The sequence below is a fragment of the Suncus etruscus genome, chromosome 10 (genome assembly GCF_024139225.1).
Source record: "Suncus etruscus isolate mSunEtr1 chromosome 10, mSunEtr1.pri.cur, whole genome shotgun sequence".
NCBI lineage: Eukaryota > Metazoa > Chordata > Mammalia > Eulipotyphla > Soricidae > Suncus > Suncus etruscus.
Window position 1 is genome coordinate 96,304,688 of NC_064857.1, and position 18,926 is coordinate 96,323,613.

Sequence of the window (18,926 nt, forward strand, 5' to 3'; positions counted from 1 at the left end):
TGCTGGAAATTCCGCACCAGGAAAAGAAGACTAGAGACCTTTGAGACAGAGATGAGCTTTCCCAAAAAAGGCTCCCTCCACCAGCCTGCCTGCCCACTAATAGAGAAATCAATGAAATTAATCTCTTCTGTATCATTCAGTCCCCAGTTAAGCAGCCAGCTGACTGCAAATATTAGCTTAAGAGCCAAGACCCATAAGTTGTAATAATAAAACATTTGCATCATTTTGTGTCACTAAGCTTTAGGTTTGTCCGGTAGATAATAGTTAACTAATATAATAGTTATTTAGAAAAGAGACTCAGAATTTGTGAGTGCCACTCCATCTGAACACTGAGAAATTTTTCTAAATCATTTAGAAAAGTTCCTTTTTTTCCGGCATACAAGACGACTGGGTATATATAAGATGACCTCCTACTTTTTCTTTTTTTTTTGTTTTTTGTTTTTTTTGTTGTTATTTTGTGGATCACACCCAGCAGTGCTCAGGGGTTACTTCTGGCTCTATGCTCAGAAATCACCCCTGGCAGGCACAGGGGACCATATGGGATGCCAGGATTTGAACCACTCCTTCTGCATAAAAGGCAAGTGCCTTACCTCCATGCTGTCTCTTCAGCTCCTACTTTTTCTGTTAAAATATAGTGTTTGAGTTATATATATATATTTTTTGTTTGTTTGTTTTGTTTTGTTTTGTTTTTGTTTTTGGGTCCCATCTGGCAGCACTTAGGGGTTACTCCTGGCCCCACACTCAGAAGTTGCTCCTGGCAGGCTCGGGGGACCATATGGGATGCCGGGATTCGAACCAATCACCTGCATGAAAGGCCTTACCTCCATGCTATCTCTCTGGCCCCACTACCTCTCTTTTTACGCACACCAAATGGAAATTAAAAAACGTAAGAGAAAAAAGAGTGGAATCCTCAAAGGTTAACATTGTATGTTTAATAAAGCTAGACTTTGGAGTGTCAACAATCATTTTACACCTGTCATTTGTACTGAGTGATTTTTTAAATTGTGAGCTACATTGAGATCAGGGAGAGGGGGCTCCCCAAGAGCTGCTGGTGTGTGCAGTGATTAATAGGATAGCTAGAGGGAAACAGAGAACCTCCTCTGTGTCCCATAAAAACTGAACAGAGGACTGAGCACCGGAAAGCTCAGGACAAGCAGAGGACTGAGTGATGACGCCTGGCAGCTGGATGGGATGCAGTGGTAAGAGGGGGGCCTATCACTCATCCCTGAAGCTGGAGTAAATTTCAGCATGCTGTATACTATTGTATATGATGACCCCCCACTTTTAAGTTTTTCATGGATTAAAAAATCATCTTGGGGCCAGGGAGATAGCATGGACGTAGGGCATTTGCCTTGCATACAGAAGGATGGTGGTTTGAATCCTGGCATCCCATATGCCCCCCTGAGCCTGCCAGGAGCGATTTCTGAGTGTAGAGCCAGGAGTAGCCTGAGCGCTGCCGGGTGTGGTCCCTTCCCCCCCCCCCCAAAAAAAAGTAAAGGGGCCAGAGCAATAGGACAGTGGATAGGGCACTTGCTTAGTATGCAGCTGACATGAATACAATCCCCACACATCTGAGCCCTACCAGGAGTGATCTCTGAGCACAGAGGCTGGAATAAGCCCTGAGCACTATTAGATGAGGCCCCAAAACAACCCCCCCCAAAAGAAAAACTCCACAAAGGTTAGGGTGAAAGTGGGTGGTAGTACAGTGGATAGGGAGGATGTCTTGCATGAAGCCAACTTAGGTTTGATCCTCAGCACCACGTATGGTCCCCTAAGCCCCACCAGGAGTGGTTCCTGAGCATAGAGCTAAGAGTAAGCACTTAGCATTGCAAGTATGGACTAAATACAAAATATAGAGATATGTATTAAAAATAAGCATACATAGCACAGTGGTGAGACGTTTGCCTTAGACACAGAAGGACGGTGGTCAAATTCCGGCATCCCATGTGGTCCCCTGAGCCTGCCAGAAGCGATTTCTGAGCATAAAGCCAGAAGTAACCCCTGAGTGCTGCCGGGTATGACCCAAAAACCAAAAAAACACCAAAAAAACATACAGGCTCTATAGAAATGTGATCATAAGCATAAAGAACTTCCCAGTATATTCTATTAATTATTGGAATTATCGTTATGCTAATATTAGACCTTGTGTGTGTATGCTTTTTGCAAACATACACAAGTTGTTTGACTTAGCATAATTTTTTTGGGGGGGGGAGTCACCCAGTAGTGTTCAGGGCTTACACCTGACACTGAACTCTGGGCCCACTCCTGGAGGTGCTCAGGGGGTCATACTGGTGCTGGGATCTAACCTGGGTTAGCTACATGCAAAGCACCCTGTCCGCTGTATTAATGCTCTGGCCTGAAATAGTAATTTTTTGTGGGGGTGGGGGCACACCAGGTAGTTCTCGGGTTATTCCTAGCTCTGAACTCAGGGTCATTTTTGGTGGTGCTTGAAGGAACATAAGGCTTTTTGGGAATTGAACCCAGACTGGCCATGTGCAAGGCAAATATGCTACCTGCTGTGCTATTGCTTCAGCCCAGTAATTTTTTTTAAATAAAAAGGTAGAGTCACGGGCCCGGAGAGATAGCACAGCGGCGTTTGCCTTGCAAGCAGCTGATCCAGGACCAAAGGTGGTTGGTTTGAATCCCGGTGTCCCATATGGTCCCCCGTGCCTGATTGGAGCTATTTCTGAGCAGACAGCCAGGAGTAACACCTGAGCACCGCCGGGTGTGGCCCAAAAACCAAAAAAAAAAAAAAAAAAAGTGTAGAGTCACCATGTTTGTATTGGGCTACCTCTATAGACTCACTCTTTTCTTGAAAAAGATGTAAACCAATCCATGAAAAAATCATGTATACAGGGCTGGAGAGAGAGCATGAAGGTAGGGCATTTGCCTTACTTGCAGGACAGTGGTTCAAATCCCGGCATTCCATATGGTCCCCCGAGCCTGCCAGGAGCAATTGCTGAGCGTAGAGCCAGGAGTAACCCTTGAGCGCTGCCCGGTGTGACCCAAAAACAAACAAAAAATTATGTATACAGTGACATACAGCTGATGCTTGCAATCTCAGGAGAGAGGGTGGGCCAAGTCTTGCCCTGCTGAAGTAACACCTGCTGCTCCCATCACCCATGATTATCTCTGCCTATGCCCTGCTTCACCACTCCTTTATGATTCTCTGCAGAGACACCAATCTGACCAAACTCTAGGTATGCTGTGTTTGGGCTGATATCACCAGGACTTTTTGGCATGTGTGCGGGCACCACCATCTTACCCACCTCTATCCCACCCCACGAATTCTACTTCTGAGAGACCTGGTAGCTGAGAACACACCTCCATAAAGCTGCAGTATCAGAAATAGTGCTTTGAATTCCTAGACAGCTTTGTTTGTTTCCCTGTAGGAACACAACAATGTAGATGCCAATGTGTAGCTGAAGTCAATGTATGGAAACAAATGAAATAACAGATTGGTTAGCTAGCTGTAAAAGCTTACTAAAACTTCTGCCATTGTCTTAATTCATTGGACATACATTAAATTTAACAAATTTGCTTGTAAGTGTACTTCTTTTAAATTTTTTACTTTTTTTTTTTTTTTTTTTTTTGGTATTTGGTTTTTGGGTCACACCCGGCAGTGTTCAGGGGTTACTCCTGGCTCTGTGTTCAGAAATTGCTCCTGGCAGGCTCAGGGGACCATATGGGATGCCGGGATTCGAACCACCATTCTTCTGCATGAAAGGCAAATGCCCTACCTTCATACTATTTCTCCAGCCCCTCTTTTTTCTTTTGTTTTTTTTTGGGGGGGCATACCTGGTGACAACTAGGGGTTACTTCTGGCTATGTGCTCAGAAATTGCTCTTAGCTTGGGGGACCATATGGGATGCCAGGGGATTGAACCAGGGTCCGTCCTAGGCTAGCACAGGCAAGGCAGAGATGCCTTACTCCTTGAGCCACCGCACTGACTCCCTCTTATTTTTCTTTCTATTTCAATAATTTTGCTCACACTTCTCTGGAAACAAATGTATTACAGTCAACTATGTGGTGCATGTTCTTAAATTAAAATGTACTCAGAGGCAGGTTGTGGGCATAAGAGAAATGGAGGGAGGGGCATTGGTAATGGGAAATAGACAAGGATGAAAGGGTTGGTTGTTGAAACTTTGTATGTATGAAGCAGTTATTCAGTATTGTAATTCATGGTAACTAAAATAAAATTCTTAAAGAAGGCAATAGGAAAAGAAAAGAGAATAAACAAAACCAGTTTAGAACGAGCTCTTGAATTCCTAACACAGCTATAAAGTTTTCACAGGGAGTAAGGTGCAGGTATGGCCAGTGGTCAGAGCTTTATTGAATGTGTTAGAAGAATTCCAGTACAGTAGTGATGACCATTGTAATTGGGAGAATTGGGAGTTCAGAAGCATTCTTAGAGTATACTCTGATGTAAACCAGTATCAAAATAAGAAATTTTAAATTGGCAAATTAAATCAATCAAATACAATGTTTTAATCAGACATTATTCTGACATAGGTGTTGATAGTAGGGAAAGACTTCATTTGTGAGGCCAGGGTATATATTCTACTAATTTTTTCTGAAAAACTAAGATTACTCTAAAAACTAAGTTTATTAGCAATGATAGTTATAATAACTGTTAATCATAATACTTCCTGGCCAACTAGAATTTCCTCAAAAATGGTTAAATTTTTGAAAATAAGAAGTAGTTGACTATTCTAACAAGCTATAGGGTAAAGCTAATATTTATAATTATAGCAATAGATGCTGAAAAGTACCTTTGTATTTTCAGTATGCACTCCTGATGTTTAAAAACAGTCTTAAGTTAAAATTAGAATAATTTATTTTTTCTGTCAGTGTCTGAAACCTATAGCATATATTCTTTACAGGAAAACATGCTACTATTCAACTTTGTGCTGCAAATTTCCATCATTGCAAACTCAAGAAAAAAAAATAAGGTAATGGTCAAAGTTTCCTTATCAGGCATAATAAAATAAATATATTGGGGCTGGAGTGGTAGCACATTGGTAGGGTGTTTGCCTTTCACACAGCCAACCCGGAACTGATCTGGGTTCAATCCCCACCACCTCATATGGTCCCCCAACCCTGCCAGGAGCAATTTCTGAGCACAGAGCTATGAGTGACTCCTGAGCATTGCTATGTGTGGTCAAAAACAAACTAACTAACTAAATAAATATACTGATCTGCTCATTTTTATTAGTCCAACCCTGTTTGAGATTCATTGCCTCAGTCCAACACAGGATTTACAATGTTTTAATTATTGATTATTTAATTAGCCATTAATTATCTAATTATTAATTAGTTTTCTTAAAATGAATTGAGAGTCTGAATACAGAATTCTTCTAGTGGTCTACATTGTTTTGTGGCTATTTGGGGTTTATTGTTTCGGTTGTGTCTGTATGTTTGTGTCTGCACATAAATTTGGTATTAGGAATTGAACCCTTGTCGTTATGCATGTACTCTAACCACTGAATTTCATTCCTGACTTCCGTTTTTCTGCCTGGACCAGTAGTGACACCACTGAGTTTGGCCCCCAAACAAACAAAAATAAAATGGGAGAAAATAATAATAGACTTGAAAAAGTGGGATAAACATTTGCTTGAGGAAGCTTGTACATAATGTCAAATTCAACCAAACATAAGCAATCTTGGTATAAGAGTAGACAAATGTATGGGATGAAAAAGTTTCCAGACTTGGAATGTTCTATCTTAATTTTCCTAAAATTACATATTCAATGTATGTTTTCTTTAAATTATTTCCTAATACTTTTTTCAGGTATAAGTGTGCTAGCTGAGTGTCTGGATTGTCCTGAGTTGAAAGCAACTGCGGACGACTTTATTCATCAACATTTTACTGAAGTTTACAAAACAGATGAATTTCTCCAACTTGATGTGAAGCGAGTTACACATCTTCTCAACCAGGACACACTCACTGTGAGAGCAGAGGACCAGGTACTTAGTTGATTTCTTAATTGTTTTTTCTAATGAAAAATGTATTTCTTTGGGGCCAGAGCAATAGTACAGCATATAGGGCATTTGCACGTGCCTGACCTGGGTTTGATCCCCAACATTCTGAGCCTGCCAGGAGTAATTTCTGAGCACAAAGTCAGGTGTGACCCCTGAGCACTACTGAGTGTGGCCAAAAAAACAACAACAAAAAAAGTATTTCCTTGTTTTTATAATTTCATTGTTTACATGACAAGGATGAGATCCTATTCAGAGAGAATCTTCATTGCTTTCAAGGACTAGCTAAGGGAGAATCCACTTGGTAGTGAAAGCTCATGGGTTCCATGGTAGGTAGAACAATGCCTTTCCTAAAATTTTGGTGTTTGGGGCCTTATTTCTGCCCTTTTTTGCTCAGGAATCACTTCTGGTCATGTTTGGCGGATCATATGTGGTGCTGGGGATCAAATTGGGTTAGGCTGAATGTGAGATAAGCACCATATCCCTTCTGCATGATCTCTCCAGTCCCTTTTCTATAACTTGTTACAACTGCAATAAGAAACAAAATAAGAGTATATATACCCATATATTGTATACATATAGCCATATAGAGTGGTATATATAGTCAATAAACTTGAGTTACTTTATTTGAAAGATAAAAAAATTTGTACCAGGTCATGTACAAAAAATTTTCTTCTGTTCTTCAAGAGTATTGGTTTGTATGCTGCTGATTGGTTTCAATGACTAGACAGAATAGGACAAAACCTCACTGTGTGATAAAAATGAAGTCACTTGGGTCAGAGAATTATTGTGGCGGTTAATTAAGTCCTTGCATGAGCCCAACCCTGATTCAAGCCTGGCACCACATGGTCCCTGTAGCATCAACAAGTGCAGCACTTTTGAACATGACCCTGGTATCCCCTGAGCACCAGAGGTCCAAGTATCATTTTTTTTTTCTTTTTCTTTTTTGTTTTTTTGGGCCACATCCATTTGATGTTCAGGGGTTACTCCTGGCTAAGTGCTTAGAAATTGCCCCTGGCTTGGGGGAACCATATGGGACGCTGGGGGATCGAACTGCAGTCCTTCCTTGGCTAGTGCTTGCAAGGCGGACACCGTACCTCTAGTGCCACCTCACCCCCCCCCCCCAAGTATCATTTTATCTGTGCAATCGTTCTTGTATTGAGCTCTCTGGCCTGTTGGCCAAGAATCACCAGGAGTGGACTGGAGTTGATAACACAATGGGTAGGGTATTTGCCTTGCATGCAGCCTACCCATTTTGGATCCCCAGCATCCCAAATGGCCCCTCAGCTTGCCTGGAATAACCCCTGAGTTATTCTGGTCTGGTGTGGTCCAAAAATCTAAAAAAAAAAAAAAAAACAGGCAGGAAGGCAGGAATGCCTTGCTTGGGTGAGACAAAGACAAGAACAAAAACTAACTTAATTGTCAGCATGAAAGAGAAGAAAAGTAATTCCTTAGACTGGAGAACCTTGAGGGACGCTACCTACACATGCTGCGGTGGTTTCAATCTAATGAGACAGAATAGGAAAAAACGTCACTGTGTGATAAAAATGAAGTCACATGGGTCAGAGAATTGTTGTGGGGGTTAATTAAGGCCTTGCATGAGAAGCATGTTGGTAACATGTCCCCTTGATTATAATACAGCAAGAAAGGCATGTCACCCCTGTCATCTTTTAGCCTCCCAGTCAGGACCCTTGTCATATATGTGAGACATATAACCTATATCGGATATGTTACCCTTATATTTATCAGAAATACTTTGTATAAATGAGAAATACGTCAGGCAAGCCCAAAAGGAATGATATGATACAAAATGTCTGAGCAGAATGCAAAACTATTATCAGAAACATTAGCATAATAACAAGAAAAGTCTTAAAATAACCTTCATAGAAGAGCCAGTGATAACTAGATGAATGTAATGTGTTATTCATTATAAAACTGTGGACCAGAGATAGGGTATTAAATAATCACTAAGGAATTTTTATTTCAGTTAAGGGGCCGCTCTGGAGTTGGGACAATTTGGTGGCTTGGTGGCTAGTTCAGTTGTGGACTTAGGCTATTTATATATTGAGGATGCTTGGGGTATGGGTGGTGGCCTGAGAAATAGTACAGCAAGAAGAACACATACCTCATATATAGCCAAACTGGACCTGATCTCCAGCACCCCAAATGGTCCCCCAATTCCCACCTGGAATGATTCCTGAACACAGAAATAAGACCTGAGCATCACAAGTGTGACCCAAACCCAGTTACTACCTCCGCCACCAAAAAGATCCAGAAATTTGAGTCCAGTGTCACTTACCCACCTCCCCCCTCCCAAAAATAAAAATCAACATCTTTCCTATCACATTATTTAATAGTAGCAATTAATTCTGAAAAATTATTACCTGTTTTTAAAAAATGTTTTATTGGGGCTGGAGAGATAGCACAGTGGTGTTTGCCTTGCAAGCAGCTGATGCAGGGCCCAAGGTGGTTGGTTCAAATCCCAGCGTCCTGTATGGTCCCCATGCCTGCCTGGAGCTATTTCTGAGCAGATAGCCAGGAGTAACCCCTGAGCACTGCTGGGTGTGGCCCAAAAAACAAACAAACAAAAAAGTTTTATTATCGAGTCACCATGAGATACACCCTTAATATTATTACCTTTTTATTGTTATTGTTGGCCATACTTAGGGATCACTTTTGGTACTATCGAAGATGCTAGGATTGAACTTGGTAGGCCATTTTTTAGACAAATACCTTACCCACTGCACTCCAGCCCCCAAATTATTACTTTTAAGAGTCACTGGAGCATATATAAACTGTTCTGCAGTATGGGCAGGTATTTGGGAATGAACATCTGAGTAAAATGTTGGGAACAGTTGGTTGTGAAAGTAAATACTGGTGAGTAGTAACATTGCTACCATCTAAGAACCTTACCATAATGGATTTAGTTTGGTTTATTTTGTTTTTCTCTTTCCTTAGGTTTATGATGCTGCTGTTAGGTGGTTGAAGTACGATGAACCAAACCGCCAGCCGTTTATGGTTGATATCCTTGCTAAAGTCAGATTTCCTCTCATATCAAAAAACTTTTTAAGTAAAACAGTACAAGCTGAACCACTCATTCAAGACAATCCTGAATGCCTTAAGATGGTGATAAGTAAGTTGTCTTAACATCTATTGATAAGTTGATCATGTAGCCAGTTTCATACAGGCTTAAACTAAACCTCTTTAGGATGGGTCTGTATCAGACTCAACAGATGGGGAAAACACTTTCAAGACTTTGCTTTTCAAGTAGTCTGGTCCATTAGAAATTTAGTTTGAGATGGGGCCGGAGAGATAGCATGGAGGTAAGGCGTTTGCCTTTCATGCAGAAGGTCATCGGTTCGAATCCCGGCGTCCCATATGGTCCCCCGTGCTTGCCAGGAGCGACTTCTGAGCATGGAGCCAGGAGTCACCCCTGACCACTGCCGGGTGAGACCCAAAAACCAAAAAAAAAAAAAAAAAAAGAAATTTAGTTTGAGAGCACCTATAATAAAATTGGAATGATACAGAGAAGATTAGCATGGCCCCTGCACAAGGATAACACGCAAATTTGTGAAGCGTTCCATATTAAAAAAAAAGAAAAAAAGAAATTTTAGTTTTCTACTAAGAGAATTTAGTCTTGAACCTTATTTTATCGGGATGCATATGATAAAGGACAAAAATTATTTAATCTTTTCACCCCATTGATATGTAATAGTGCTCATATACTTTGTTTCTAGTATGTTTATTTCCATATTTTTATTACTTTGTGTTATTTATTTTTGGCCCATGCCTGGCTGTGCTTAGGGCTTAGTCCTGGCTCTGCCAAGGTGGGTGCTGAGGTTTGAACCAGGGTCAGCATCTAGACAAATATCTTAACCTTGTATTCATTTATGGGCCTAGTTTTCCTTTTTTGTTGTTTTTGGTTTTTATTTTTATTTTTGTGCCACATCCGGCAGTACTCAAGGGTTACTCTGATTACTCAAGGGTACCATATGGGATGCCAGGAATAGAACCAGGTTTGGTTACATGCAAGGCAGATGCCCCACCCACTATGCTATCACTCTAGCCCCAGGTTTTCCACTTTTTATTTTACTTAGGCAAGTAGTGTGCTGTGCAGTGATCAAAAAGTTGTTTGTTTTCTTCCTTGGGGCTGGAATGATAGTACAGCAGGTAGGCACTTGCCTTGCATGCAGCTTGACCCAAGCTCAGTTCTAGATATCCCATATTGGTTCCCTGCCACTAATAATTCCAGAGTGCAGAGTTAGGAATATGCTCGGAGCATCAGCAGGTAGTGCCCCCATTGTTTTTCTTTCAATTTTGATCTAGACACTAGTGACTTTTTTTAAATGACTAGAACAAATGTACTATACTGTTAATAACGTAATTGCCAACACTACCCCCACTATGAGGGTTCCTTCATCAGTTCTCATGATCCCTACCCCACGGCCTTGGAAAACTCAATTCTGAAGGTTGACTCTTAGGATCAGTTACCACTAGCCCATTGTTTTTCTCTTTAAAAAGAAGAGAGAAAAATTTTAATGTCTTTTATATTCCACATGTGAGAGAGATCATTCTGTCTGAATTCGCTGTTTGACTGATAGCACTCAGCATGATACCATTCAGTCCTATCCATGTTGCAGCAGATTGCATGGTTTTATCTTTTCTCATATTTCATTTTGTATCTAGAACAGAGTTTTTGGATTGTTTTTGTTTAGATGCCACTCTTGGTAGACCATTTGTGATGCCAAGGATAAACCAGTGTCAGCTGTATGCTAAGCAAGTGCCTTATCTCCTATGCTATCTCAGCCCAATATGCCACAGTTTCTTTATTGATTTGTCTGTTCTTGGGCATTTGGGCTTATTTCCAGATCTTGACTATTATGATTAGGGCCTCAGTGAACATAGTACAGATGTCTTCCAGTGTTTTGGGGCTCTGCGGTGACTGCCAAGAAGTAGAAGTACTGGGTAACATGGAAGTCCTGTTAGTTTTGTGATGTCTCCATACTGTTTTCCTTTGAGGCTGAACCATAAGGCCTTCCCATCTTGTCCCTCTGTCCCCTCCAGCACTGGGTGTTTCTACTTTTTTGGATGTGTACCAATCTCATTGATATTATGATTTGCATTTTCTGATGATAAGTGAAGAAGAGTTTCTGTTCTTTCCTCTTTTTTTGTTTGGGTGGTTTTGTATTTTTTGAGTGCAGAGCTAGAAGTAAGCTCTGGACATTTCTGCATGTGGTCCAACCATCCACTCCCCACCCCCAAAATGGAAAAATAGTGCATTTATTTCTGTAATAGAGGATAGTGCCATTTGTCTTTTAGAAATGTGTATTTATATGTATCCTTTTCTTCCCCTTATGCAGGAAATGACTATTCTCCTTTCTTTACATTGTTTGAGTCTCAAGGCAATCATTTACTTATATAAAAATGTATAAATCGGGGCTGGAGCGATGGTGCAAGCAATAAGGCGTCTGCCTTGTTCATGCTAGCCTATGATGGACCATGGTTCGATCCTCCGGCATCCCATATGGTCCCCCAAGCCAGGAGCGATTTCTGAGCACATAGTTAGGAGTAACCCCTAAGTGTCACCGGGTGAAGCCCAAAAACCAAAAATAAGAAAGAAATAAAAAAGAAATGTGCATAAATCATTTCTCGTTGACATATTATTTTATGGCATACAAATACAAATTTCTTTCCTCCGTCCCTCCCTTCGTCCCTCCTTCCCTCCCTCCCTCCCTCCCTCCCCCCTCCCTCCCTCCCTCCCTCCCTCCCTGCTCCCTCCCTCCCTTCCTTCCTCCCTCCCTCCCTCTCTCCCTTCCTCTTTCTTTCTTTCTTTCTTTCTTTCTTTCTTTCTTTCTTTCTTTCTTTCTTTCTTTCTTTCTTTCTTTCTTTCTTTCTTTCTTTTCTTTCTTTCTTCTTTCTTTCTTTCTTTCTTTCTTTCTTTCTTTCTTTCTTCTTTCTTTCTTTCTTTCTTTCTTTCTCTCTCTTCTTTCTTTCTTTCTTTCTTTCTTTCTCTCTCTTCTTTCTTTCTTTCTTTCTTTCTCTCTCTTTCTCTCTCTCTTCTTTCTTTCTTTCTTTCTTTCTCTCTCTTTCTTTCTTCTTTCTTTCTTTTCTTTCTTTCTTTCTTTCTTTCTTTCTTTCTTTCTTTCTTTCTTTCTTTCTTTCTTTCTTTCTTTCTTTCTTTCTTTCTTTCTTTCTTTCTTTCTTTCTTTCTTTCTTTCTTTCTTTCCTCTTTCCCTTTCTTCCTTCCTTCCTTCCTTCCTTCCTTCCTTCCTTCCTTCCTTCCTTCCTTCCTTCCTTCCTTCCTTCCTTCCTTCCTTCCTTCCTTCCTTCCTTCCTTCCTTCCTTCCTTCCTTTCCTTCCTTCTTTTCATTCCTTTCCTTCCCTTCCTTCCCCTCCCCTCCCCTCCCCTCCCTCCCTCCCTCCCTCTCTCCCTTCCTTCCTTCCTTCCTTCCTTCCTTCCTTCCTTCCTTCCTTCCTTCCTTCCTTCCTTCCTTCCTTCCTTCCTTCCTTCCTTCCTTCCTTCCTTCCTTTGTCTTTTGAGCCATATCCAGCAGTACTCAGGGGTTACTTCCTGGCTCTGTGCTTAGGAATCACTCCTGGTGGGCTCAGGAGATCATATAGGAACCTGGGGATCGAACCCAGGCCATCTGTGTTACAGTCTGCTATACTTTCACTCCAGGCCCACAAATACAAATTTCTAAAAGACAAATGATATAACTCTGTATTATCCTCATCTTGCCTTTTTCTTCTGTTCTGTACCTGAGGACAGCCCTGTATACTGCTGTATGTTGTTTCCTTGAATGCTATACAGAGATGATAGTAAAAGAAAAAGTGACAGAAATAAATGTACTTTTTTTTTTCATATACAGCAGGGCATAGGGCTTACTTCTGGCTCTGCACTAAGGGATCACTCCTAGAAGTGCCCAGGGGATTAATTGTATAGGGTACTAGGGATTGAACTCTCGTTGGAGATATACAAGGTAAGTGCTTTACCTGCTATCCTATCTCCAGGGTATTTCTTTTTTGAATTTTTGTTTGTTTATTTGGTTTTGGTTTTGGAGCCATAGCAATAGCTCAGCCTTATTCCTGGCTCTGCATTCAGGGATCATTCCTGGCAGGCTTAGATCAATATGGGATGCTGGGGCTCGAGCCCAAGGTTGGCTGCATGCCCTATTGGTCATGGTGCTTGCCCCTGTATTTCCTTTTTTAAAGTATTAATATGCCTGAAGTTCTCAAAGAATCATCACTCATTTTTCTACAGGTGGAATGAGATACCATCTGCTGTCTCCAGAGGATAGAGAAGAGCTGGTAGAAGGCACAAGGCCTAGAAGAAAGAAGCATGAGTATCGCATTGCTCTGTTTGGAGGATCCCAACCACAATCTTGTAGATATTTTAACCCAAAGGTAACTGATTCTTGTTTGTTTTTAGGTAAAAAAAAAAAAAAAAAAAAGTACATACTTAGCACCAGAGGTAAAATTTAAAGCCTTTGGGGCCTGGAGCGGTAGAGCAGAAGACATGATGCTTGCCTTGCACGTGGTCGACCGTAGTTCAATCCCCAGCATTCCATATCGTCCCCTGAGCCCACCAGGAATGAGTCCAAAGTGAAAAGCCAGGTAACAACAGAGAACCACTGGAAGTGGCCCCAAAACAAAACAAACAAAATTCAAATCTTTAGAGATGTTACTTAACTCTTCCTTCATATACTTCATAAAGCTCATAGCTCTATGCATTTTACACATAAGGAAATGGTTGCATAGGAACCATTGCCAAAGAAAATGGAAAACTTGGTTTTTTTCCTCCCTTATTTCATTTGCTTATCCACTCCTTGTCTTCATTACAAGTCCTGTATTACAACTTCTTCATTATAACACTTAAAGTGTTATTTTTAGCAGAAATCCACTTTGTCAGTCTGGAAAGAGTCTAATAAAGCAGGTAGTGCACTTGCCTTGCACATAGCTGATGTGGATTTGATTCATAGTCTCCCATAAGATTCTTCCCTAAACACTGCTGGGTGTGGCCCCAAAATTTGAAAGACAAATCTATTTTGGAAGCGAATGACTTCTTTATTTAGAGTTATGTTTTAATATAAAATAATACTTTAGAAAATTTGGGAGACCAAGAAAACTAAGTTCCCATTAATACAACCATGTAGAAATAATCACCAGCTCTAAGGTGGTTTGTAGATGATATGCCCTTTGGGCCAGCAAAACCTGAGCCATAGGTCTAGAGCCACATTTTTGAAAGCTATTTTTGTTATTAGTCTACTCAAATTTCTGCTCTGTTTCTTAGGCCAGTGTTGTTTGGCTGTAGAGGATATAATACCCCTGTATATTTCTGCTGCTGCATGTTTAGGGGCAAAACAGCACAGTCCTAAGGTATTGCCATTCCCCTAACCCCGTAAGACTTTGGAAACTGATTTTTCATTTTATCCATTACTATTCGTACTGGCGTAGATTCTAAGCACAATTTGATTTCAGAGGCTCATTTTGTGTTTGGTTTGTTTCTTTGGTTTTGGGGAAATGCTCTGCAGTTACTCTTTGCCCTGAACTCAGGGTTTACTCCTGTCTGTGCTCAGAGGACTGTGATGGAGAACAAACTTGAGTCAGTGCATGCAAAGCAATCTCTCTACTCCCTAGACTACCCCTCTGGCCCCAAGGTCCATTTTTTAGTTGTGATGATAGATACTTCATGTATTCCAGAGTGTCTGGCATATATCAAGTTACTTGTCTGTTGCTTCTGTGGATTCTTGGATGTGTCTCTCTGGATTAATATAGTAATGATAAATACAAGGCATTCTTAAAAACAGATATGGTATTGTCAAATTTGCAAAAAGTAGTAAAGACTAATCCAAGCCCAGAACAGAATATAAATTTAAAGATGATATTGGCCAGTAGTAGACAGTTACATTGGCTATTGGTAGGCAAATTCTACAGTTTCAGTAGCTCCTAGGTGACACAAACCCATTGAGCAAGCATGAAATTGAGGAGGGAAGGCACAGATGTTTGTCATCCTGTGTGTGTGTGTGTGTGATCACTCTGATTAGAATTCATATGGAGGCCTCCTGAGCATCAAATCAGGAGTATTCCTGAAGCACCAACAGTATGGCCCCAAAACAAACAGAAAAAAAAAAAAAGAACAGCTTGAAATTCTTCCTAAACAAAATGTTTCTTTTGTATGCCCTTCATTCCTGAAGGGGTGATGCTGCTTTAGCTGTCAAATTTGAACCTTCATAAAAATGAAATAAGGGGCCGGCGAGGTGGCACTAGAGGTAAGGTGTCTGCCAAGGAAGGACCACGGTTTGATCCCCCGGCATCCCATATGGTCCCCCCAAGGCAGGGGCAATTTCTGAGCACTTAGCCAGGAGTAACCCCTGAGCATCAAATGGGTGTGGCCCAAAAAAACAAAAACAAAAACAAAATTAAGGGGCCGGGTGGTGGCGCTAAAGGTAAGGTGCCTGCCTTGCCTGCGCTAGCCTTGGACGGACCACGGTTCGATCCCCCGGTGTCCCATATGGTCCCCCAAGCCAGGAGCAACTTCTGAGCACATAGCCAGGAGTAACCCCTGAGCGTTACTGGGTGTGGCCCAAAAACCAAAAAAAAAAAAAAAAAAAAGAAACAAATTTAGTTTTCCCAAACTAAGTTTTCAGTGAGTAAGAATTATGATGAGGGCCCGGAGAGATAGTACAGCGGCGTTTGCCTTGCAAGCAGCCGATCCAGGACCAAAGGTGGTTGGTTCGAATCCCGGTGTCCCATATGGTCCCCCGTGCCTGCCAGGAGCTATTTCTGAGCAGACAGCCAGGAGTAACCCCTGAGCACCGCTGGGTGTGGCCCAAAAAAAAACCAAAAAAAAAAAAAAAAAAAAAAAGAATTATGATGAAAAAAAAAAAAAAAGAATGATGATGAACCTATTCTGTTGTTTCTTGTGCTTTGGGCATCCACAAGACACCTTTGATTTACACACCGCATTATTGATTAGAGGCTAAATTCGAGTTTGCCTGCCAGGGGCGATTTCTGAGCACAGAGCCAGGAGTAACCCCCTGAGTGCTGCCAGGTGTGACCCAAAAACCAAAAAGAAAAATAAAAGAATTTGTCTTACCAAAACAAATTGGATTCCTTCCATTTTCTGTTCTGTGGAACTGCTAATCAGCATAGGAGACCATCTTGTCTTTAGGAAGATGGAATATACTATTGTAGCCAAGATTACCACAGAGAACTACACAGGTGAACCTAAGATTAGATCAGGAGGTTACTTTTTCCTGCTAATAGATAAGAAATTTTATTTAATGATTTGGATAAACAATAACATAATAACCAAATTGTTACCTACATATGCCAAGTTGAAACTATTACGGTGACTTTTTATAAACCAAGTTTTTGAGCATTCCCAAAGCCAGAAATAATTTACAAACTCCTACCAAATGAAAAACTTCAACTGTTAGCAAGGAAAGCTTATACTTAATACTCATGATTTAATATTTAAAAGTTAATACTTAAAAAATATTGAACACCATAACTCAAAGAATTGCACATACAGTTCCCTAAGAAGGAAAATTCAGGTTAAACTAGTTAATCACAATCATATTTAGTGTGTTGGGCTATTAGCTCATGGTTTTTATTTTGGGGGGTTGTTTGTTTTTGGTTTGTTGTGCTTTTCTGGGGCCACACTTGGTGATGCTCAATGGCTTCTAGGTTCTGTTCTTAGGAAGTATTTCTGAAGCTGTTTGGGGGACTATAGGGGAGGGCCAGGGATTGATCCTGGGTTGGTCACATGCAAGTATCTTAATGTTCTATAGCGCTGGCCACAGCTCATACTTCTATCCATGATTCATTCCTCTAGCTTTGCAATAAAGACTGATACTGTGACTTAAGACATCTGACTCCTTTTCTAGCACCACACACCCTACTGGGAGTGATCCTTGAGCACTGCTAGGTGTGGCCCAAAAACAAACAAAAAAAGTGGGTAAGGTGCTTGTCTTGCTCTTGGTCAATCTGGATTTGATCCTCAGCTCTGTCAGGAGCACAACAAAAAAGGGGCATAGGGGCAAAGGACACGTGGGGAAAATCTAAACCACTATAACATCATTGGATTTCATCACACAGAGTGAAGAAATCACACAAGATTGGTTTGGATCATTGTCTTTTTTTTTGGTTTTTGGGCCACACCTGTTTGACACTCAGGGGTTATTCCTGGCTATGCGCTCAGAAACCACTCCTGGCTTGGGGGGGGTCATATGGGATGCCCGGGGATCGAACTGTGGTCCGTCCTACGCTAGCACTTGCAAGGCAGACACCTTACCTCTAGCGCCACCTTCCTGGCCCCTGTATCATTGTCTTAAGCCAAATATTTTACAATGAACTCAATTAAAGCAAGACATTTGTGTGTGTGTGTGTGTGTGTGTATGTTTTTTTTTTTTTTTTGGTCATACCCCGCAGTGCTCAGGCGTTATTCCTGGCTCCAGGCTCAGAAATTGCTCCTGGAAGGCTCAGGGGACCATATGGGATGCCGGGATTCGAACCAATGACCTCCTGCATGAAAGTCAAATGCCTTACCTCTATGTTATCTCTCCGGCCCCTAAAAAGCAAGACATTCTTAGATGTCTCTTTTTGACTTTAATGTTGCTTGGGTGTTTTTTGGGGGGGGGGGTGGGGTCCGGTTTGGGCCACACCCAGTGACAAGCAGGGGTTACTCCTGGCTATGTGCTCAGAAATCGCTCCTGGTTTGGGGGATCATATGGGATGCTGGGGTCTGCCCTAGGTTAGTGTGCCCAAGGCACACTTGTGCCACCATTCTGGCCCCTGCTTGGGTTTTTTTTTTAATGTTGCCATATTTTCTGACATATAAGACGACCTCCTACATTTCCTGTTAAAATATAGGGGTTAGGCTGTATAAGACTATCTCTCTTAACGTACACCAAATGGAAATTAAAAAACATAAGAGAAAAAAAGAGTAAAACTCTCAAAGGTTAACAGTATATGTTTAATAAAGCTAGACTTTGGAGTGCCAACAATCATTTTACATTTGTCATTTATATTAAGTGACTGATTTTTTTAAATTGTGATCTACATTGAGAGCAGGGAGGGTGAGCTCCTCCAAGAGCAGCTGGCTGGGTGCAGTGATTAATAGGACAGCTCGAGGGAGACACCTGGCGGCGGGATGGCATGCAGCGCTCAGTAACTCAGCTCCTCTGTGTGCCCTGAAAGATGAATCAGGACAAGCAGAGGACTGAGTGATGACGCCTGGCAGCTGGATGGGGTGAGGCGGTAAGAGGGAGGCAGATCACTCATCTCTGAAGCTGGACTCTGGAGTAAGTTTCAGCATGCCGTATACTGGTGTATAAGACAACCCCTGACTTAAGAAGTTTTTCATGGGTTAAGAAGTCATCTTATACACTGGAAAATATGGTATTTTTCCTTTACTGAGTGGCTCCTATCCTTTTTTCCTGCAGGATTATAGCTGGACAGACATCCGCTGCCCCTTTGAAAAGCGAAGAGATGCAGCATGTGTGTTCTGGGACAACGTAGTATATATTTTGGGTGGCTCTCAACTTTTCCCCATAAAGCGAATGGACTGTTACAATGTTGTGAAAGATAGCTGGTATTCCAAGCTGGGCCCTCCCACACCTCGAGATAGCCTTGCTGCCTGTGCTGCAGAAGGCAAAATTTACACATCTGGAGGCTCAGAAGTTGGTAAGGATTTATTCAATACTTACGTTTTAGGGGAAGTGCTTTAAGCCATAGACCGCTGACTGTCCAGATAATTGTTTTACATAATTTAAATACATGCTTGTCACATTTTAGAGCCCCTTTCCTTGTTCCTTTATAAATCATTAATTTGCCAGAAACTGTACATTCCTGGATTTTCTTGATTGTTCATTTCTGTTATGACAGCTTTCATTGATGTACAGAGTTGGGTGCTGTCTTGCACACAGCCAACTCAAGTCTAATCCT

The 18,926-nt window shown here is 41.4% G+C and overlaps 1 protein-coding gene and 1 non-coding gene across 2 annotated transcripts in view; both read left to right on the forward strand.

Annotated features, from left to right (window-relative positions):
* Nucleotides 1-18,926, forward strand: part of KLHL7 (kelch like family member 7) — a 52,753-nt gene that overhangs the window by 24,455 nt on the left and 9,372 nt on the right. The window contains exons 5-8 of the mRNA XM_049781441.1: nucleotides 5,791-5,966; nucleotides 8,937-9,111; nucleotides 13,240-13,382; nucleotides 18,425-18,665. Coding sequence (XP_049637398.1) covers nucleotides 5,791-5,966; nucleotides 8,937-9,111; nucleotides 13,240-13,382; nucleotides 18,425-18,665 — 735 coding nt within the window. The remainder of the gene's footprint in view (nucleotides 1-5,790; nucleotides 5,967-8,936; nucleotides 9,112-13,239; nucleotides 13,383-18,424; nucleotides 18,666-18,926) is intronic.
* Nucleotides 9,466-9,568, forward strand: LOC126021648 (U6 spliceosomal RNA). The gene has a single exon (XR_007500146.1). It is a non-coding gene; the product is annotated as a U6 spliceosomal RNA (small nuclear RNA).